The 23,265-nt window shown below is 48.2% G+C and overlaps 1 protein-coding gene across 7 annotated transcripts in view; it reads right to left on the reverse strand.

Moving 5' to 3' along the window:
* Window positions 1–23,265, reverse strand: part of TTBK1 (tau tubulin kinase 1) — a 154,203-nt gene that overhangs the window by 65,448 nt on the left and 65,490 nt on the right. For 4 of the 7 annotated variants that reach the window (XM_043544148.1, XM_043544146.1, XM_043544147.1 and 1 more), the window contains 3 exons: window positions 21,977–22,050; window positions 15,627–15,767; window positions 13,477–13,581 (listed from right to left, as the gene is read on the reverse strand). In XM_043544148.1, the coding sequence (XP_043400083.1) occupies window positions 13,477–13,581; window positions 15,627–15,767; window positions 21,977–22,050 (320 nt within the window). Of the gene's footprint in view, window positions 1–273; window positions 2,251–4,708; window positions 4,790–13,476; window positions 13,582–15,626; window positions 15,768–21,976; window positions 22,051–22,579; window positions 22,980–23,265 lie in introns of those variants that run through there. The other 3 variants (XM_043544149.1, XM_037896265.2, XM_043544150.1) reach the window with 3 other exon arrangements.

Consider the following 23,265-nt stretch of genomic DNA (forward strand, 5'->3'; position numbering starts at 1 on the left):
CAGTGTCAACACTGAGTATCTGCCTAGCTTTTCAATACATTATCAAAGTTCAAAACGGTGAATTTTTTTATACATCTATTCTCGCAAACCCTGTGTTATTGATTTATCCAGACTGAATGTATAATGCGGCATTTGAAACCATAACTAAAATCCATGATCAAAAGTCACAAGTCTATTATGCCCCTGAGTCCCATTATTCCAATTCACTGAGGGTGATTTCAAGGCTTTCAGAATTAAAATGCTTGAGAAGGAAAACCAACATGGATGCATCACCTGTTCCCTGAGGTTTGTAATCCTGGAGCACACCAGCCCGAGTGATGAAAATACTCATTCAGCACCAACAAAAGAAGCTGTAGCAATTAACAGCTGTGATGCTGCTTTCATGATCCAGCCTTGTTCCTCCCAGAGTATTTACTTGAGACCTCCCCCAGTGAGCGGCTGTTACATTTTTCAGTACTTCATTGGAGAACATGACTTTCTGAAATGTAGATTTGGCCTGCGGTTGAATTACTGTAGCTGGAACTCAACTACCAGCATAAGCCTCTTCTACGTATTCAAGAGCAAGTGTTGATTCCTAAATTGTGAGTGGAAGCTGGCACACACGGGAATATTTCATAAGCTGGAAAGTGATATGGTGTTAAACCTGTGCTTTCATGCTTTACAAGTCATAATGCTTTCCGAATATGCATTCTGCAGTTATCTCATTGCAGTTCAGCACAAGATATTTTTCTGTCTTCTTTCACACTTCATCAGCTATGGCTGAATTTGTTGAATCTGTTCAGAATCAAGTCCCAACAATGCTGCCTTCAATATCTGGAGCAATTTCTCAGCAAACCTCTTCAGGCCAATATTTGTTACTTTCTGGGAAACAGAGTCTATATCATGTCTCTGCTCTTCACAGATTTTCATTAATTTGGGCCATTCTGAAACGAGCTTCTAGGCAATCTGCAAATGCAGATTCCACTTTTCTTCTCGAGGCATCACAAATACACGGCGATCTCTATGCTTGTCTTTGCAAAGTGGTTATTGGGCAAGAACTCATCACACAGCCCCTGCTCCTGCAACTGAACCCACATGGCTAACCCCCTGAGCCCTACAGAAGTCAATGGAGCTCCACACTGGTACAGGGATCCAGACTCACGCATCACATCGCAGGATCAGACTGGCCTTCAATACTATGGTCCTTGCCAGTCTTTCCTTCCAAGTCTTCTAGCAGGAATTGCACAGTATGTGCAGAACAGCCAGACTTTACTCACCAAGGTCATCTTTTTCTTGCAAGGCTCCCCTTCTCCTCTTAGCCTCATTGGCTGCATTGTGTATCACAAAATCAGTGGCCTGGCACTCAGTGTTCTCTCACATATTTTGATTGTATCACTAGCAATTGTGGTCAGATGTTTGGAAGAACAGAAGTAACTGGAGATGTCTAGCTTGTCACACACAAAAAGTCCCTCCCTCAGTAGTTGCTGTCCCATATACAATAGGTTTGCTATGAATGTCACACCTCCCATCTGTACTCAGGATACATGTGCTCTCCAGACAGGTTATGAAAACACATGGTTTTCTCCTCTTGAAACACTTTATTCAGGAAATGGCCATCAGTTGCAAACCCTGAAGGAAGAATATGGTCTAGTCAAAGCCTTTCGTTTTTTTTGACTTGTGGATATTCGAGGGATCAGAAGGTGGTGCTTGCAAAAATACCACAGGCCATTTGCTTATCAATTTTGTGTTTCAGATACAAAAGACGTTAAAAAAGCCCTAGGGCGTCACTTTTTTTAAGTGTGTATTTTTTTAAGTGTGAAATTTCTTAGTAGAAAAAAATTCCATGTAAAATCTGAAATGCTACAAACAATTAGGAAATTCTAATTGAAGACAAAAGCACAAAATGTCCACTTCAGCCATTTAAAACTATCAAATGAGAAGACAGTAAAGAACTAGCAAATAAATAAAAATCTGATTTAAATTATAAATATTTGATTCATTTTGTAAACTTTAGGATTTCTATACATTCTGTTGTTCAGGTCAAAGGATGTGTCTTTCTCCTTGTGTAGACATGCCTAGCGCATTGGGGACAACTGCCAGAGTACAGACAATAAATAAGACTAGATTTTAGTCACGGGTATTTTTAGTAAAAGTCATGGATAGGTCATGGGCAGTAAACAAAAACTCACGGCCCATAACCTGTTCATGACTTGTATTATACAAGCCTGACTAAATCTTGGGGGAGGGGCAGCCCAGGGGTGCCTCGGGTGCTCTAGGGCAGTGGGTCTCAAACTTTTTTCCTGGCAACCCCTTTCACACAGCAAGTCTCTGAGTGTGACCCCCCTAATAAATTAAACACACTGTTTAATATATTTAAGACCATTATAAATGCTGGAGGCAAGCGGGCTTTGGGGTGGAGGCTGACAGCTCGTGACCCCCCATGTAATAACCTCACGACTCCCTCAGGGGTCCCAGCCCCCAGTTTGAGAATCACTGCTCTAGGGGGAGCAGCCCGGGACACCCATTTGTGCTGAGGGGGTGCAGGTGGCGGCGGGCGGCCCGGGACCCGCACAGGTGCTGGGGGAGTTTGGCGGGGCTGGCAGGCTCCCTACCCTAACCTGGCTCCTCATGGCTCCCCAGAAGCATCAATATGTGTCCCTCCCTCAGATTCTAGGTGGAGGCGTGGCCAGATGGCCCTGCGCTCTGCCTCTGCCCCAAGCGCCGGCTCCCCAGCTCCCATTGGCCGGGAACCGTGGCCAATGGGAGCTGTAGGGGCAGTGCCTGTGGACAGAGGCAGCACGCAGCTTCTGCCTAGGAGCTGAGGGAGGGACATGTCGCCACTTCAGGGGAGCCCCCCCTAGGTAAGCACAGACCAGAGCCCTCACCCCCTCCTGCTCCCCAACCCCCAGCCCAGAGCTCCCCCACCCAAACTCCTACTGCTGCTGGGGGAGGGGAGGCACGGTGACCCAAGACTGCCCCAGCAGTGGCTGATGTGGCTGGCCCAGAGGGTGCCTGAGCTGCTCGGGCAGCCCTGGAACCAGCCACACCGGCTGTTGCAGAAGTCACGGAGGTCCTGGAAAGTCACAGAATCCGTGACCTCTGTGATAAACTCGCAGCCTTAACAATAAAAATACAAAGCACCCAGAGGAAATGTACAGCATGTGAAGTATGCTTTGTTTATAAGGAGCTTTATTTTGGGGGACTGTATTAGATTCGTACCCTACAGGGGAATGATCCTAGTCTATTGGATAGGTGTTCATCTCTGTGCATTGAGAATAGCCAAGTGGACGAGGTACACGCAGAATTCACTGACACCGCGCTAAGCCCTTGAGCTGTATTGCTTCTAGTAGAGGTGAGAAGCCGCCTCAAAGTCCCCAGGCCTGGTAGAGTATCTCCAGCCCCTTCGCAATGCCAGACAGTGCCAGGAAACTCTTTTCCAGCTCCTCTGATGGCATTGAGGAAGATGTTCCTACCTGAGCCAAATCTGGGGTCAATGAAGTCAAAACTGAAGCTGCATGGTGGGGAGATGGCGTGCACCCAACACCCTCTGCCAAAGTACATTCAAGGGGAAGCACCTGGAGAGAGGTTCTTACTGATAAAGGCCCCAGGGCTTGAACAGGGAGGTAAGCTACAATCCCAGACAAAAGCCCCAAGCTATGGTGGTCTGTGATGGACACTCCTCACATCTGACTTCTTTAGGTACTGGTCAGCTACAATTCAACAAGGAACTCCAGGAGTAGAGATCTGTAAAGCCAATCTCAAGGCAGGGAAATAAGGTTTTAATGTAGCGAATACAAGGTGGGGGTGTCATCTGCTGGAAAAGGCAGGGCACAGTTTTATTTTAGAGAAAAATAATTAACAGGACTTGGAAGTGGGATCTCAGATTATCCAACGACCTCTGTGAAATGGTGACTTCTCTTCACTTGTGACAGGAGCTTTTTGCAGATGTTACTAAATTCTGATATTTACACTTCAGACTAAACAAGGAGAACCTTTCTCCTCCAAAGTGTGTACACGGGATGGAAACCCAGAAGGGATTTCCAGGGAAACATGGACAGGGCCCCTGGAGAACCGAGGAGTCCCACAGCTCTCTGGCAGTGGTTGGCAATAGGTCCTGGTTGTAAGGGCTTACCGCAAAAGGTGGGACAGGAAGTGAAGCTCAACTAAACAAACAAGTAAATAAAGCAACTTAAACTCAATAATCGGAACTTCCAATTTCGATCCGTGTGACAGGCAGGCTGCCCTGGTGACCTGGGGTGAGGGGCACTGATCTCCTAGTCTCTGCTGCGGTTGTGCTGAAGGCCCCATCAGAGACAAACTCTCTGTCCCGTGAGATTTAGCGATGTCCCTTTTAAACGGCAGTGTTTTGTACAACCCTTGACGACAGCAGCATCTTTTATCCTCATGTGGAGTTGGGAAGGAATGAATACGGAAAACCAGACTCAAAATGCAACAATACCCAGGAGGAAAAGCCCTGCCCCTGACACCAGACCCCCAAGAGTGACAACCAGGTCCCTGAGACTGGAACCCCCAAAGTGCCCAAGCACTCCTGGGGCCAAAACCCCAAGAGCCTTGGGCTTCTGCATCAGATTAGGTGGATCTCACAATCCTGCTGAAAAACACAAACATATCATGAAGGGAAAACAAAAACAGACTTAATTCTGAACTCCATCAACAACGAAAGCATAAAACAAAATGAAACCCAGAAGCATGGTGATGGCTCACTCACAACTCATGGCAGAGATGGTTACGAGCAGCGGATGGGAAGCCAACGCATCAAACACAGCCTCAAAAGAAGAGCCCAAAAGAACTGTAAAACAGAGAGAAACCCAAAGAAAACCATGATAAAAAAAACACAAAATGGAGAAAAATTAAATAGAAATGAATTAAAAATCAAAGCAATATTGCGTCCCTCCCAATGCACGCATCCCCTCCTCAGCTGCTGCTGTCAGCCCCCATGCTCACTCCCCAGCACTGACAGGAGTGTCTCCCCTGGCTGTGTGGGGGCTCACTGACATAGCCAGCCCTTTGGGACAAGGACCCATAATTTGTGAACTGCCTGTCAAGCACCATGAGCTCTCCGCCAGAGGGACTGGGGTCTCTCCCGAGACCAGCTTCTCCTCACTCGCTGTTTCTAACACAAGGCATAAAACGCAGAGCAGCGGTGGCTGATGCCCAAAGTGTTGTGGTGGGAGCTTCAGTCCTGCCCTCCCTGAGGCAAGTGTTTCTGATTCTCCCACTTAAATGAAATAAAATAAATTGACTAAATCAACCCTCTGGGGCCCCTCCCGCTCCCACAGACAAATCTACTCTCTCTTCCACACCCGACCCAAACCCCAGCTCTGCTCCCCCGCTGCTGAAAACCCCTCCACACTGCCAGCTGCTGCCTTGCCCTTCACCAGGTCACATGAGCCACTTCCAGGCCCCACCATCTCGCTGGGCCACAGGCCCTATCTCCTCCCTCCTTGTGACTACAGGCTGGCTAGTGCCATACACTTGTGGCCTTGGGGCTCTGCACCGGGGTTGGGATGGGAGTATGTTGAAGGTCAGAGTGTGGCCGTAGAAGGGATTGTTAAGGGTTCACCATAACGAGGACAAACATGACAGCTTGTTTGCACTGTCCATTATATGGTACATAGACTGTGAATTACTGTGTTGTCTGTTTTAAAAGCGTGTAAGATCGCAGATATGGGCTTACTTTATAAATCAGCACTAATAAACAATTCAATAAGCTCTGTGACAAATTTGACGCAGGGAGATATTATTGCATTTGATTCAATAAAATCACCTGGAAGTGAATGTCATGAATCTACTTAGGTTGTCGTAGTGTGGTGCAGTAGCATCCAGGACCCCACTGTTCTAGGCATTGTACAAACACAGAACAAAAAGACAACTCCTGCCCCAATTTAGCTTACCCTCCAAGTTCTCCAGCACGATTCACAATCTACCATTTAGACTCATGGTGACATGGAAGCTGTGATGTATCCGACAGCAGCAGGGTACAAACCAAACACATCTTGCTATGAACGTAACCTTGGTGAGAATACAATGTTTATTTACATCGGTTTGGGCTTACTGCTGTAGCTGTACGTGCACTATTCAACTCCCCCACACTGCTGTCCTCAGCTGCTTTAACTTGTCCCCTCCGAGGTAGAGTTTTATAATTGCCAGGTGTCCAGTTATTCACCTTTGTTACAGATAAGACAATAACAATCTCCTCTTCTCCTCCACGTCATTTCTAGTACCTACCCACTCCCCCACAAAATCCTACGCTTTTATAGTATGAATACAAACTTTTTTTGAAAAAGTCCTGAAACTACCAAATCCCGTGCCCATCGCTCCCTGCATTGTGCCTGGATTTTGCATCCCTTTCCTGTGCCCTTTGTCTGTTTTCATTTCTTTGGACTGTGAAGTTCTCAGGGCAGGGACAGTGTCTTTTATGAGTGTCAGGTGCAGTACCTAGCAAAAACTAGGGTCCCCCCCGAGTCTGACTGACGCTACTACAAAACAATCACTAATACTGACGTCTGACCTAACTCTTTTACCTATGACAGGTCCCAGGTGAAAGGTGGGCAGCACAAACCCACTGGGCTTGGATTTAAGCATTTCAGGTCTCAGGGAGGATACAATCTATTCTATGCACAGTCTTTCTCCACAGTTCATTCTTTCCAAGTGAAAGAAAATCTGCTCCAGTTGTAGGAAATACCATTTCTTCTTTACCTAGGTGCATTTCTAGTCTGCTTTTCACTGCAGTAACAAAAGGCTCTTAACAGTTTGCACCAAAGTGCAAGCATAGATTTAGACGGAAAACTAATGTCAGAAAATTAAACTCTTCTTTGTTACCCTGTCCTGCAATACTGACCATGTTCACCTAAAGAGGCTAAGTACCATTCTGCCTAAAATGTTTTCCTTCTGCCATAGGCAGACCGTCACTCGCACATGTATATAGTATCTTCAGCAAGGCACTGGAACTACTGCAGTGCAGTCTGAATCACAAGGAGACAGATCTAATCAATGGACTGCAGCTGACTAAGAAAAAAAACAGAGTAGCTTGCAGAGCACAATAGCACATTGCCATTTCAGACAAACAGGAGAGCTACATCCCAGAAAGAAGACCACCTTTCCCTTGGTGGCCAATAAATGACTGCACTGAGCTGGTGAAATAACAGCTCATTTGGAAAATTTTCAGGGAATATATTTTTGAAAATGCAAAGAATCCACAGCTTGTTGCGATTATATTAAAAAGGACGTAGGCACCAGGCACAAATGAACACAATTACCGACAGTACTGAGCCAGGTTTCTATAGAGAGCGCACAGGGTGCGAATGCAGCCTTGAAAACCTGCAGTTCAGCATGCTAAATAACTGCAAAGCTCCTCTCCCAGAGTTTACTTACAAATCCTGTTAGGGTACGGTAATGACGGCACGCTAGGCTGCCCACGTGTTACACCATCCCCATTTAGCTGGCATTAGCCTCTCCTGTAGGTCTTCCTCTTTTTAGAGGATTTTATCTAGGATGTCACTATTTACTCCAGGCTGAACTGTGACCCTGAAGAGCTGAGGGCAGAAGGAATCTTTCTCACACTGAAATTAAATCCGCCTGGCCATTTTAGGACTACAGGCCTGCAAATCGAAATCTGGACTTGGCGGCCTGGGAGGGCAAGGATGCATCCTGGAGAAAAGCACCTGAAACGACAGGAGCGCTTTGGCTTCAAAAGCGGCTACAGGAGATGCGCGCTATATGAAGCCCAGCTTCCTGAGGAGGGGGAGTACTTGGCAGACATGCTGATGTGACAACGCACAGCAGAACTGAAGGAGTCATCAAGGGCTAATGCATTATTATCCACAAACCGAGAACACTCTGCGGCCCCTGACATGAAAGACACAAATGCCTAATAAGGAGGACAGGCTGGCTCCTTTACACAAGTGAGCCTATGTTCTCCATTCTGCTATGCCTCTTGTCTCTATGATTCAGTTCATGCTATAATGTTCACTGCCTGCTTTGGGCTCTCCCGCCAACATAATGCTATCCACCCCAGCACTTGGGTCGGTCTCACTTACGTCATTCAGGGGGGTGGTTTACGCCCACCCCGAGTGACATAAGTTATACCGACATAAGTGGTAGCGAGTACAAGCCCTGAGTGGTTGGTCTCTCACTGTGAGGCAGTGTAATCCCTCCACCGTTTCACTGGGCCCTGGCCAGAATTCTGCATGCACCCAGGCCTCAAACCATGCCTGGAACTTCCTTCATGAAATTAGAGTTCTGGCTGTCCATGCGGATTGCCCCACACTGAACACACTCTATTCTTCTGTCCATCATTCGCTCAACAATAGTCTCTGTGACGTTGCACGCCATGTGTTTTATGGAAATATGCTTATGAGTGTGAATATGATGTAACTGGAATATGCTTTATGCAAAAGATCTCTTGTAAGGTATCATAACAAAGGTTATAACCTACTGAATATATTCCTCCTACTTGTATGCACGTATCATTCATGTATCTGAAGCTAGAAATATGAAGTATAACTTTGAGGTCCTATTGTAATTATGCAAAGTGTGGGCCATTAATGGTGGTTTAGAATTGTGATGGCTCCCATTGACTAGGACAATTGGTTGTAAATGGTTTATTGACCTACAAACCTTCCTGTGTACCTGTGGGCCAGCCCATGGGGAATGGAGACTAGGGGGTCTTACAGTGACATGTGAGCATGTCACATGATACTGAAATCCATCTTAAATCTGGTACTTTTCCATTCAGAAGGAGGGGTGGGGACCAGGAGAGACAAAAGATTCCTGCCTTGTGCCAAAGCTATAAAAGGGGGTGGAGCAGGACAAAGGAGGCAGCCAGTCATGAGAAAACCCCTGCTTGCCACCTGAGATGTCTGCTGGAACTAACAAGGACTGTACCAGGGGAAAGGATTGGGCCCAGACCAGGAAGGAGTCTAGTCTGTGAAAGAAGCTTATTGGAACATCTCTGAGGGTGAGATATTACCTGTAATCAGTTTCTTAATGTATTAGGATTACACTTGCGTGTTTTTGCTTTATTTTGCTTGGTGACTTACTTTGTTCTGTCTGTTATTACTTGAAACCACTTAAATCCTACTTTTTATAATTAATAAAATCACTTTTGTTTATTGATAAACCCAGAGTAAGTGATTAATACCTGGGAGAGCAAACAGCTGTGCATCTCTTTCTATTAGTGTTATAGAGGGAGGACAATTTATGAATTTATTCTGTATAAGCTTTATACAGCGTAAAACGATTTGGGGTTTGGATCCCATTGGGAACTGGGTGTCTGGGTGCTGGAGATAGGTGACTGCTGAGCTGTTTTTAGTTAAAGCCTGCAGCTTTGGGGGTGTGGCGCAGACCCGGGGTCTGTGCTGCAGCAGGCTAGCATATCTGGCTCAACAAAGCAGGGTTCTGGAGTTCCAAGCTGGCAGGGAAACTGGCTCAGAGGTAATTTCTCAGCACGTCACGTGAGAGTCCCAAGGGATCTCTCTGACCGAACCCGTCACAGTGGCGTAGTCGGCAGGATGTGTGCACGGCTGATTGCTCCGAGACGCTGGTAGTGATTTTAAGTGAGTTTTAAGTGTGGTGGCTGGAGAACAGACAAAGTGGTTACTGATTTGTTATTTTCTGTTTGCTTATTTTGGGTAAGGGAAATAGGGACAGAAAAGTAAGCAAAATGAGTGAGAGTGAAGCTCAGAAGAAGCTAGAAGTGCACAGATTGCTGAGAAGGAAAATGAACACAAAAGGCAGATGGAATTAAGACAAGGAAATTGAGGCCCAGAAACAGGCTCAGAGTTAACTGCAGCACATCAGATGACAGTCCCAAGGGGATCTCTGTGACCGAACCTGTCACAGTCTCTCTCTCTCTTTTTTTTTTAGTAACGTAAAGGCCATTTTGCCAGGTAGTTCTTGCTGTGGGTTCCCTCTCTTTACCTCTCAATCATCTCACTTTAAAACAACCTTTCCAGCATTTTGAGAAATTAAGTTGAGTGTTGTACTCCTGGCCCACACCTCTGGAAGCCGAGCTACAATCAGTTTTGCCAGCTCTAAGAGCAAAAGGCCCTTCAGGTACGTCTTTAGTGTGTACGCATTTTGCAGAAAATAGCTACCTGTGCGGATGTTGTTTAAGGGGCATGTGACAGGATGGCAGGTTCTAGGACTCGGCAGGAAAATGCAGGGCTACTCTGCTGACTCACCCTGGCAGTCAGATAGTCATAGCAGCTGGGTCTCACTAGCTCCAGCTCTGGTGGCTGAAAGGTGGAGAGTCTCCAAAGCAGGAGAGGGATTGGATGTCTTGCAGGAAGACTCTGGAAACAGGCAGCTCTGGGGAAAGCGGAGATAAGGTTTGGTTTTGTTCAGGATAAAGGGGAACCCCAGGAGGTTTGCAATCTAACCAGCGTGAGCATTCTGAGGACTCTATCCGTCCACAGAAAGAAAGAATAGTGTAGTAAACTTCCATTTAACTCCCCTTCCACAGCCCACCATGATGCTGGAGGGGTGGGGGCATATAATGAACATAAAATACTAAAAACTAAATAAATATTGGTCTCCATTTCCTGTCATGTCATTCCCCAGCACCAGACTCTCTGATACTTCCTCCTGCATCCTGTCTGGCACAGTCTACTTTCAAGCACTAGATAATGAAATTTACTCTGAGGAACTGGCTTTGACACCCAATTATTGCACTAATGGCCTGAGATGGGACAGTCGTCAAGGCACATATTCCCTTTGCTTGTTTTCCTTGAAGCAGAAAACGCCATCTCTGATTCACATAGGAGGAGTGTCAGTCTACTGTGGTTACGCAAACCCTGTCTTCTGTTTTCATTCCATCTCCATGTTTTTCGCTATTCAATCCTGTGTTTGTTGCGGTCTGGGTAACTCCCTGCAGGCATCCCCAAGGAGACAGGAACCCCGTAACCTCAAAGGAGAGGGGCTGAAGGGTGAAGCCTTCCTGGAAACTACACCACCAACTCACTCTCAGTCAAAAAGCTTGGACAGAGGGGGATTAGGGGAAAATCAGTTGAAGGGATTATAATAGAATAATGCAAACTCTTATCAGTTTGTCTGAATGTGTTAGGGGCTGCCTGTGGTTATTAATGGGGTCTCAGTGAAGGCAGGCAGGCCCCAGAATGGACATGCCTTAAAGTCATATTCCAGCTCAAAGCATCTTGCTGGCACAGCCTCTCCACAGAGCCAGTGTGGTGTTGCTGCTGTTCGGTTCAAAAGACAAATTTCCTTCCCGGTGGCCGACTTGGGCAGTTAGAGAGTGGGGGACAAGGGCTGTTTGGGTGAGTTGGTGTGACGGGAGGTGTGCGTGGTGAGAGTAGGACCAAAGCAGAATGACTGGCTTGAGAAGACAGCCAAAGCTTTTGTAGGGGGACGGAACACACAGACAGATGTCAGTCTCATCAAGTGGTTGGCCGGAAAAGACCATGTGGGGCGAGGTGACACTTCTCCACCACATGGGGCCCTTGAAGTGCTGTGATCTGAGGGGGAGGGGGGTCAGAAAAATTGAGAGCTTGTATCTGAAAATGGTGGCTGTCAGTGAAACAGAACAGGAGTTGTCAGATCGGATCAGACCTGAGCTCCATGAAGTCACTCTTTTTTCTCAGGCAGTGGCCACCCTCAGCAATCAACCCAAAGTGCCCCACAATAACAAGTCAGCCAACCAGCTCAAACCCTCTATCCAAGCACAGCTTTGACCCCAAAAAAGGAGGAGGGCCAGAGTCTCCATGGAGGCCCCTAGGGACTTCGCTGTTGCTATTGGTTTTACATGGAAGATGACCAGATACTATGGAGATGGGCGGCAGTGTGATATCTTAAACCCAACTGGAAGGTGCAAGAAGCCCCACAGGAACAGCTGGATAATCTCACCCCAGGAAGGTCTCATCTTCGTCTCTAATGGTTAGAAATTGGTTTAAGCCCTGAAGTAGGACGATCAATCTCCTTCCCAGAAATACTGGTATCATTCGCTGTGCTAACTCTGGATAGTCTTGTTACCAAGGGAATGTCCAGCCCTGCTCAAATATCAGTACAGCCACCATGGTGCAGAGACCCATGATAAACATGCTCCAGTCTAATAGCTGGCATAAGCGCAGAGTGTTCATACCAAGGGTGACTCCCTGGCAATTTGATGTGGCTCAGCCATATCTGTGCCCTTACGTTAAACAGGATTTTATTCTGTGCTGCTTTGGTTTGATTTTCTAACACACTTCACTGACGACACCAGCACTGGTACAGGCTATAACAATGAATACCATGAGGGAAGTCTCTGTGCAGATTTCTACACTTGGTAATTCCCCACCACCTGACACACACACCTAATAGAAATTTCTGAATGCAGAGTCCATAGGGGCTGCTGGAGCCCCCCCTCCAGGCAGGACATGGTTGGAGCCGGAGGGGGAGGGGCGTATCAGATAAGGGAGGAGCATCCCCACAACTGCCCCAGTTCTGCCTTCTCTGCAGTAGTGACCGGTGGGACCTAGCTGCTGCCCATAGTCTGCTTAGCCAGACTGGCCCAAAGCAGCGGGGAAGCCACTCACTGAACCACAGCTTGGGCTCTCAGGCCCTGAGCCCAGCAGGCTCCACCCCACCTCCAGGGTAGAAGCACTTTGGGCCAAAGCCTGGGACTTTCAGGATGAGTTAGGCTGGGGTTCTGTGGAGAGGCAGCATGGCTGCCAGTGTGCATGGATATAAGAGGCTCTGAAGCCAAAAAGGTGCGACACTGGGCGGCCAGCCAAACAGATTATTGGAGCTCGCCAAGGCCTGGTCCTGGGAGAGTGAGCAACCTATTCAGTGGCAAAGCCAGGAGTGCTCAGCCAGAAGCTTAATGGGATCTAGGTGGGACGTACATCTCTGGAGCTTGCTCTGCACTCATGGCTGAGCCCAAACAATGCATTACTAAGCAAGAGGGCTGGATATGCCACACACATCGAGGAGAGGAAGTTACTTCCCCTCTCCCCGACTCTGAGCAACCACCCTCAGCCCCCTACTCAGAAATATGAAAGGGACAATATGCACAGAGACAAAGCCAGGCAGGGGAAGGAACAACGCTCCTGGCAGGGGTGACAGCCCAGCGTCTTGGTGAACCACATCACACTCAGTGTATTGGGAGAACAATGTCCTCTTCAGACACCCGCTGCCGTGCGAACAAACAACTCTAAAGAATACGCCCAGCTCTATTCCCCAGACTAGGCCAGACAAAGACATGAATGGGATTGTTCTACTGGGCGGGGAGGGAGGCCACCAGCTCAGACAGCTCTGGCCTCCCGCCTGCTTGGCCCAAGCGCATCGTGGAAAACCGTTAGCATGGAAAAAACCCACATTTCTCAGACAATAGCAAGATTCCTCCATTCCCTGCTCAAACACAATCCGTCCCCACCCCCACCCAGCCTGAGAAGCAGTCCCAATATATGTCATAGCAAAACAAAACAACAAAACCCCTTTCCTTGCCTGAGTGGAAGCAGAGTTGGAAAAGGTGTCACTTACTGGCCGGACTTCGCCGTTGGTGTTGGTGTACTGCCGGGCCAGACCAAAGTCTAACATGTAGCATTTCCTGTAGGTTGAAGGCAGGCGACCCATGGCAAAGTTGGACTGGCCAAAAGGAAAAGAATAAAATAATCAGTTTGGACAGCAGCAGCCATTATCACACAAAACTCAGTACTCTCCCGACCACCCCACCGAGAGATGCCTCAGGCAGGAACACAGTGCATGTCAAGGCAGCACCATGAATTCCCAGTTTATTTGCTAACATGTTTGGTTCCCCCAGGCAGAGAAAATCAGAGACTCAAAGTGAGTCCCAAGGAGTAGAGAAGCAACCCTGCAGTGAACGGGGTTCAAGGCTCCCCCACCTAAAATTCAGTTTGAAGACAGGTGGTGTGACACCTCTACCTTGGTGGGTCTTGCGCTTATTGGTGGATTTGCTCGCCTTGGAGCTTCACGGTAGCCCTCAGTTTGACCGTTTTTGTGAACCCACAGTCCAGGTCAACTCCTCCTGTGTCTGACCAGGAGTTGGGAGGTTTGGGGGGAATCCGGGCCCACCCTCTACTCTGGGTTCCAGCCCAGGGCCCTGTGAAATGCAGCTGTCTAGAGTGCTTCCTGGAATAGCTGTGCGACAGCTACAACTCCCTGGGCTATTTCCCCACAGCCTCCTCCCAACACCTTCTTTATCCTCACCATAGGACCTTCCTCCTGGTGTCTGATAATGCTTGTACTCCTCAGTCCTCCAACAGTCTGCGTTCTCTCTCAGCTCCTAGTGCCTCTTGCTGCCAGCTCCTCACACGCACACCTCAAACTGAATTGAGCTCCTTTTTAAAACCCAGGTGCCCTGATTAGCCTGCCTTAATTGATTCTAGCAGCTTCTTGATTGGCTGCAGGTGTTCTAATCAGCCTGTCTGTCTTAATTGTCTCCAGAAGGTTCCTGATTGCTCTGGAACCTTCCCTGTTACCTTACCCAGGGAAAAGGGACCTACTTAATCTGGGGCTAATATATCTGCCTTCTATCACTCTCCTGTAGCCATCTGGCCTGACCCTGTCACAGTGGCTACGGATTATCCAGATAATAACCATAAAACCAGAGTGCGTGTTATCTCAGCAAAACTTTGGCAGCTATGGGAAATATATATACTCCACATCCTGAGTTCTGTAGTGAACAAGGAGCATCCCCATTCAGCCTGGGATTACTATGGGCAGAAAGTGCTTGCTGTTCTTCTTCATGTTATAGTTACTAGAGCACACTATGCTGCACATAACTCTGCCATGCTGGGTCTGATTCTCAGCTGGAGTAAACAGGCACAGCAAGTCAATGGCGGGACACTGACCTACACCAGCTGAGAATTCTGCCCTGTCACACCTCCCAGCTGAGATGGATTGGCTAGGGAGAAAGCAGCCAGGAGCAGAGAGGCCCTGGCAGGAAGTCCCAAGGTCAAGGTGGGGAGAGCTACAGGAAACAGCTTGGCTCCTATAGGAGGTTCTGGAGCAGGCTCTGACTCTCAGGCAAGTGGTCTATAGAGTAGAAACTTGTAGGGAACAGACAGCCCCTGCAGAAGGCCTCAGGTTAGGGGAAGGGAGTGTGGATATGGAATGTGTGTTACCCGCTGAAGTCCTAAGAAGAGGGCTGACCCTGACTCTGGGTGGGGCGTCACTCCTCTCTGGGCAGAGGAGACAGGCTATTGTCTTTTCGCCTTCTGCTTGCACTCGGCACAGAGAGCTCCCCAGAAGCCAACACAGGGTCCCCTGCACCTCTGGTCTGTTTGCCAGGACATGCAGATACCCCTGCTTGTGAAATAATGGCTCCGGAAAGGGGGTTTACTTTAGCAAATTCAAATGCATGACGTGACCTTTCTGAATCTATGTAACAGCTGCTTAGCAGTGGTGGGCTGGATTCCAGAATAATACTTGGAGGCAGCCTTCCCCCAGAATCTGACCTGACTGGGGGGCAGCATGACACCAGAGCCACAGACCCACTGTGAAGTGGCCTCTTCTAGAGAGGGGTGGCTGGGGAGTACGTCACTCTACTCCTCTCTTGCATGTCGACTGGGGCTACACAGTAGTCTCTGCCAAGACTTCCCACTGTCCCAGCCATCGGGATGACTGTTGACTCAATCTTAAAGTTGACAAACTCTTTGAAAACTACCTACCGGCTTGATATCCCGGTGCAGGAATCCCACAGAGTGAATGGCTTCTATGGATTCTAGAATCTGCTTGCCCAATCGCAGGGTTGTGCTCAGCGTAAAAGTCCCCCGAGGCTGGCTTCTTCTGAGGTCTGCAAGGTTCCGGCCCTGAAACAATTAATACGGCGTGTACCCCAACACCTCCACGCACCATTTGCTACATTTAATCCACACCCAGACAGAGAATGCTTTACAGCACCAAGGCCTAACACACACACTCCCCTCCCCATCCCCACCCAATCAGAGATGTGCGCACACCTAGGTCTGAGTTGTTTCTTGGATTTCATTTTCCAGTGAATTACTTGCTGATAAAAAGGTGCCAGACTGACACCTCTGGAAGCTGAAGAGCCCCATTTACCTGTCTTCACACCAGGCCTGGGAAGGATAGTAGCAGGGCAGACTTCACACAGACCGAGATACAGTGCTGAATACAGATGGTTCCCATTTCAGTGTCCCAACCTATTCAGCCCTGGGCTGGAAGCTCAACAGAAAGGCCAGAGAGTCAGCCAGTCACAAGGGTGGTCAATAAGCTAAGCGCCCATTGGCTGTTAACGCCTTTTGGAACCAATTCCATTAGGAGCCCCCCGCAAGACACCCGCTCCTCTGGGTGTGAGCTTCATGTAAGTATTTTCATGCAAGTCCAGGCACAGCAATGCTCTTGTATTAAGAAGCAGGCCAGATACAGAGTTGCTAGAGTGCAATTTTTCCTGGCGAGATTATTTTTTTCCTCATGCGTAAGTGATAATTTAACCTCTTCCTCAGTTCATTTCAGAGTCTAAGTAAAGGCTATCAGTTCAGCAGAATACTGAACTACGACCACTACATTAAATTCATGTAACTACACATGTGAGAACCAGGTCACAGGCCTCAATGAGCCCCCAGAAATGATGAGCTTTCTTCTTGTGTGCCAGAAACCACACGCACAGGCTTTCCCACTCCGCCCCTTCTCCCTCTGCCCTGCCTTCATTCATGCATTCCCTCGCCTTTCCTCTTATAGGCTCACCTCCCGCTTCACTCCGCACCCAGCAACAGTTGCCTTCACTCCACCAAAGTCATGTCCCCCCGATCTGTGTCCACTCCACTGCCGTCCCATCTCCCCATCCACATCCCTCATTTCCCCACTCCACCACAGTCACGTCCCCTGAACTGCTTCCCCCACCTTCACTCCATGACCACGTCCAAACTAGGAGAAACAGCTGTTTTCAGATGGAATCACTAATGCACTGTAAAATCCCAGCACAGACATGGCAAGCTGCAGATCTGCCTCCATACCACTCTTTGCAGCAAACCTATGGCCCCTGCCCATGTCCAGACTAGCTGACCTTCCCTTCTGGCCAGAAATTCCACCCCGCAGTCTAGTCACCCCTCAGCATGCCTGTCGACACAGGGGACATTCCCCCACATGGAGGACTAACTGGTGTTAACCCTGCTGGTGCTGCCGTGTGGAGCAGGCACTGCAGCCCGGCTTGTTGGCATTGCCCCAGGCCCCAGTTTCAGGAATGTGCTGCCAGGCTGCATGATTGGTGTTTGGTTTTGCCTCTTTCTGTTCTGTGACCTGGTCCTTTGCACATGGAACCTAAACTCAGCAGTACCCTTTCTCTGCCATAATGCAATGCAAGCGCCCACCCACCAGCTTCCCAGCTTTGCCTGTTACCTGCGTTCTGGATTGTTTTCCCTTAGAGATTAGGTGTACGATTCCTGGCTATATCTCAGCATTTATCACCCACATTTCTAACCTTTGCCTTTTTTTTTTTTTTTAAATCAACAGCAAATCCAGCCCCGAGTGGTTAAAAATCATGAGTCAGACCCCAGGGGATAAAAAAAAATAAAATATAAAAACCATAAGATGGGCTTAAAAGTCATGAGGTTTTCAAACAAGAAGGAAGCATGCCATGCTCTCAGTGCTGTCGGGACAGGCCACCATTCCCAGTTTGTGTGTGATCATTTCAGGTTCACAATTCACCCTCACCGCACACTCAAATGACTGCCCTTCTCCTCTCATATCCCCTGGATTAAGGGAGCTGCCATCCTATCCCCCACCCAGCCACCTTTCCTGCTCCATCCAGTGTCCTGCCTCACTCACATCCTCCCCGACAACATCCTATTCCCCCCCCCCAACCCTCTTCATTTACCTGCCCCTATAGCTTCTACCCCTTACATTCTCCTGCTCTGCCCCACACTCCTCTGCACCTTTATCATTCCCCCACTTACACCCAATCTTCCTCTTTATGGCCCCACTCTCCCTCTAACCTCCACACAGCCTTCTGTCTCTTCCCAAGATCCCTTCCACCCCCGAAGTCTCCCTCCTGCATGCCATATTCTCCTGCCTCTTCACCATTTCCTAACCACAGAATTCAGGAGCTGGCCATCTTCCCAAAGGGAAGGCTGGCTTCAATCCCACTGAATCTATGGAAAATAGTGGCCATCTTTACTAGGGGCTGCATCACTTCCACCTGCAAACTGCACAGGGCTGTGGCAGCTATTTTGACTCAGAGCATGCCCTAACTTCAGTCCCACGGGCCGTAATGAGACCAGTGTCCGTTTTTAACAGGGGCAGCGATTCACAAGAAGTCAGCGGGAAAAATCAGGGGCAGCTTTAAAAGAAGAGCAGCTACTGTGTGACTTGATCAAATCCTAAGAGCTGGCAACTCTGTCGGCTGATTGCGTCTCCTCACTGTGGTAGTCCTGGCAGTCCATGAGTGCCCCATAGCAAACACACAGCCTCTTTCCTTCTCAGGGCTCCCACAGCAAAAATTCAAATAGCAATGAGCGCACCGCAAGGCAGGGGCTCTACAGGAGCACAGCTCCGCAGCCAAAACCTCCTCCAGGCTCTAGGAGCCAGGAAGGGGTGCGGATCTGAACTACAGCCACGCTCCTTTGGGACACCTGCTCTCTTTTACTTTTCCATTTGAGCCCTAATGGCTGATGTTGTCTCATCCCTTTTTCTCTTTACGCTACCTGAGTCAGCGCCGACATAGATAGAGTTCTCTGCAAGTGCTAGACCAGGAGTGGATTGGGAGTAGACGCTGTACTTGAAAAAGACCGAAGGAGACTAAAGATTGCAAGGTAAACTGCCTAATAAAGTAAACCCTGTTTTTAGGAGTCGAAATATACTAGGTGCAACTGACTACTTGTTGCTGTTTTGATTTGGGGCAGATACAATTGCTCTCTGGAAAGTTACATCCTCTCACTTGCTGGCTAAGGTAGAGTTTAGGGGCATACATATCACCTTCAACATGTATTTTTTCCTCCTGGAATGTTACCTTAAGTATGAAATTTCCCTCTCAGAACCTTTTGTAGCTGCTTCCTCTCCTGTTACATACTGTCATTATGTGAGCTTTTTTACAGATATAAAACCACAGGTCATTCAGGGGCCCTGTTCTAATCCTCATGAATAGCTTTAAAGACAATTTAATGAAAGCTAAGGATGGACTATGTATCCAAATCACAGGGTTCTGTTTATCCTTGTCTTCTGAACTCTGCCTATGCCTTTTTTGACTGTCAAACAGAAAGTGGATTTTGTGATGTGTAATCCTTTTGATGAAGCACTCTCCTGGTAATCTTCAGCATCGGGGAAGGCTATCAACTAATCAAAAGCACCTAGGAAAAGAATTCCTTTGGCAGAAGGCCAAACTGTGTTATTGAAAACGTTCGGAGGACCTACAATAAACACAGGAATTATTTGCAGTGTGCTGATAACACTGTATTATAGAACCCTATTATCTCTACCCCTCAGAAACATATGAAATGTCACGGACATAGAAAGGATGAGTCAAGCCAAGTTCACAAAGGAATGGGGCTAGAAAGGATTGCAGGTGCTTCCTGGGGACTTGTGCCTACAGGCTCCCTACAGATCACACCCAAACCCAATGAAACACCCTGGGTCTCCATCCATGCCCCTCCCAGAACCAAGTCACTAAGGAAGCATTAAGGGTTTGGCTGCACCTGGCTTTCTAGCCTTTTCTTTTTCTCTGTCTGTGTGAGTTAAGAACAGGGAGCACAGCTTTTTATCCACTCCGAATGTTCTGGCTTTGTGGAGTGCAGCCAGAGCTGTCCTGTTGCCAGGATGTTGTTTCTGGGGCCTTTCGTGTCCCCATTTTATGCTACTGGAATCATGGGGGATCTTTTTAAGAAAAAGCCAAAAAAAACTGCACACATCGAAGGCTGCCTTGTTGATCCACAATCCTCCCATGGCAGGTGAGGGAGACAAAGGCATGGTCTCAGGTCAATAAAGCTACCCAGGGGCATGGAAAGCCATGGTTGTCCAGGATGGCCTCAAAGGAAGCTAGAAAACAGGAGCAGCTCTGCAAAAGTCTGGGAGGCAGCAGTGAAACTGAAGTGCCCTGATTATATCAGCAAAACCGAACTGGTCGAGAAGCAGCTGCAAGGAGCATTGCTCCAAAGTAGCAACAGTCAGAAGGAGAGCCTGAGTATTGCTGGTCTAACGAGAAAGTCCCCTGCAGTGCCAGGGAATTGGGGGTCCTGCAGAGCATCCCAGGAAAGGCAGTGAGACGGCAGCTCTGGAGCAGCCCCATGAGAGTTGATTTTGACAAGCAATGGAGAAACTTCTGGGACTAAAAGTTACCCCATGTCCCATTGTCTTTGGGGGCTTGTACAGGTGGAAGTGGGGCAGAACTGGGTCTTGCAATTACATCTTAAGAGAATTCTGTAGAGGCGCTCAGGCCGCAGTTACTCTTGTACAGCTGTGTTGGCTCTGCAGGGCTAGCACGGGTTGGAAGGTTAAAATTGCTACCACTAAAAGCAGCAGGAACGACTTTGGAGGTCCGCAGGAACAGACAAGGGAAGTTAGAAGGTGCTGGTTTTTTAGGCCCACTCTTCAGAACCTGTTGACGGCTGTTCCAGGAGGGTCCAATGGGGCCCATGGAGCAGCCAAGGAGGTACATTTTCAGCCTGGCCTCCATGGATTTCACTGTCCTTTTGAAAAGGCCTTGCACCCACTGCATTCTGAGTGATGCAAGATTCCCCTAGACAGAAGAGGTGCCGACTGCATCTGGCACCAAGAGGAAGACACAGGGGACAAGCCCTCAGGTAAGAAGTACACTTTAAAAGAAAGAATGAGAAGTTTATTTTGAAGGGGCATGGTCAAGATAACAAAAAAAATCACAAATTCTCTCTGAATAGCATTTACCTATTATCTTTACCTATGCCACATAAGATCCCTGGTGGAAACGCTACTTTTCTATCTGCCAAAACTTGCTTGCTCTGGGTATTTGACAGTACTTGGTATATGGCACATCTCAGCAGCCTCTTTGCTCCATAAACCAGGGCAGCCACCATCACTTGCTTCTCTGCTTCCCCACCCCCAAGTACCTTGGCACCTCTTCCATGCTGCCCCCTACGCATGGAACACCCTCCCCTAATTAATTCACACAGCCTCTTCCTCTAACCCTTCAGTTCCCTTCTTCACCCACCTCTGCTGCAATGCCCACTGAAAAGCTGTCAAACGTTACTGGCTAGGCAGTGCTCGGTTAGTGATCTACCCGTTTCTCTCATTCACTTTTATTATTTAATTTAAAGATAATATAAAGATCATTTAATTTAAATTAAATAATATGAGTGAATGAGAGAAACTGTACCCTGGCTAGTAGATGAGACTTTGACTTCCTATTACTTGTTACCGTCACCCTCACCTTCCGTTCACAGTGTTCTGCACCCATCTGTCACATCATGCCTGGTTCGGTTGTAAACTCTTGAGCAGAGAGGGTCTTTTATTTTATGGCTATACAGCGCCAGGCGCAATGGAGCCCTGAGGACAGTCGGCGCTTCTGGGTGCTACTGTCACACAAACAATACAATAAATAATAATCGACAGGCAAATGTGATAGTAAAACCCCCAACACTGGCCAAGAGACACTCTGGGGCAGGCATCAAATATAAATTTGCTTTTAACTCACTGTTTGAAACTGGCTCACTACCAAGATGAAGGTGTTGCTTTAAATCTCCATTCACTAGAGGTTATTCCCCTCCCCCAGGAGGCCTTCCATCAGCTGTCTCTCCCCTTGCAGCAATCCCAGCCAGTGATTTCATCTCTTCACCTGCAAAGGCCTGTTGTGGGGGACAGCTGCTTTTGTTATGGGCCCTACACAGAGCCCCAGTAGCTCTGTAGGCTCTTGGAGGTGCTGACTATACAGAAGGGGAGAGTCTCAAGCTGAGCCACACAGGGATCTGAAAGGCAACAGAAGATCCCCCTCCCTCATCCAGCCAGCCTCCACCCCAACTCTCATCCTCACTCTCCTGCTGACTGGGAACAACAGCAAAGCCCAGGTGTCTCTGAGACAAGGAACAGAAGAACTCACCTGAAGCTGCATGACCACATAATTAAATTTCTCATTCCTTCCACAGCCGATAAATCTGCAAACATGGTCTTTCCCTGCAGGGAAATACAAACACACAGAATATAATATAAGAAACCAGACCCAGCTTCTGCAGAGAAAGAGCTTCACAGCCAACATCTAGTCAGCCTGAAAAGACTGGACCGTTTATCTTACAAGAGGAATAAATGTAAACCCAATAGAGGTTTACATAGTAAGAAGAAGGAATGATATTAGGGAAGGTTGATTGGGCCAGTCAGTCAATGAAACTGAAGAGTCTCAAATTTCCCACCCCATGTACTTAGCCTCTGGAACTCACAGCCACTGGATACCACTGAAGTCAAGAGCTCAGCAGGAGTCATATAGGAACAGACATTGGTCTAAGAACGACGATAGCTAGAATTAGAATAGTAAATACTCCAAATTAAATCTTCAAGGCCAAAGCTGCTAGCCACCCACTCAACCCCACGGCCCTGTGTCCCGTAACCATAAGAATGCACTTACTCAGATACACCCAGGGACATCTGTCATCTTGAGCTCAGTCCAACTAGCAATCTCTGGCTCCTCCCATCAAGAGACTTTTCTCACCCGTAAACAGTCTGTTTCTGGAATCCTTCCCAGTTCCTTCCCTGAGTTACTCCTTTCAGGCTCCTTCAAGCAGGCATGCCCAAAACTCCTCTTTGAAGCTGAGCTCTATTTGTTAGTCCCTCACGCTCTAGACAGGAGTCTCTCCAGCTCTCCCAGCTCTCCTCTGGTCCTTCTGAAGCAGAAGCCCCAGCTCCTCTTAGGAGCTGAGTTGTGGGTTAGCCAGCTTGTAACCTTCGCCAACTTCTTCCTCAGCTGGACCCTTCTCTTTAACTAGCTGGCTGGCTTTCAGGGTGCTTAACAAGTCACCCTTGCCCTGGTGACGCCTCCTGGTGTCTGCTCTGCCATGAGGGAGGAGGCAGCCTTTATGCTGGGCTCCTTCTCCCAGCTGGCCGGGCAAGAGAGGAGTCCTGCCCTGCCCTATCTGCAAGGCTCCTGGCCCCAGACCCTTAAAGAAACAGTAACAGCATTTCTTCCCAAATACCTCTTACTCCCTGGATGGCTTCCTCTTTCCCAGCCATTCCCAGATCTTTGTATATATAGTCGGACTTTTCAAACTTTTAAAGGGCCAGGCCACCTGATGGGGTGGGCTGACCATTAGGCTCTACTACCCTTAAGGGAAGACTACCCCATCACACCCTCCCAGCTGACTCCTGACTCCTGCGGGACCCACCACGTACACCCTTCTA

Source organism: Chelonia mydas, chromosome 3, assembly GCF_015237465.2.
Source record: "Chelonia mydas isolate rCheMyd1 chromosome 3, rCheMyd1.pri.v2, whole genome shotgun sequence".
Lineage (NCBI taxonomy): Eukaryota > Metazoa > Chordata > Testudines > Cheloniidae > Chelonia > Chelonia mydas.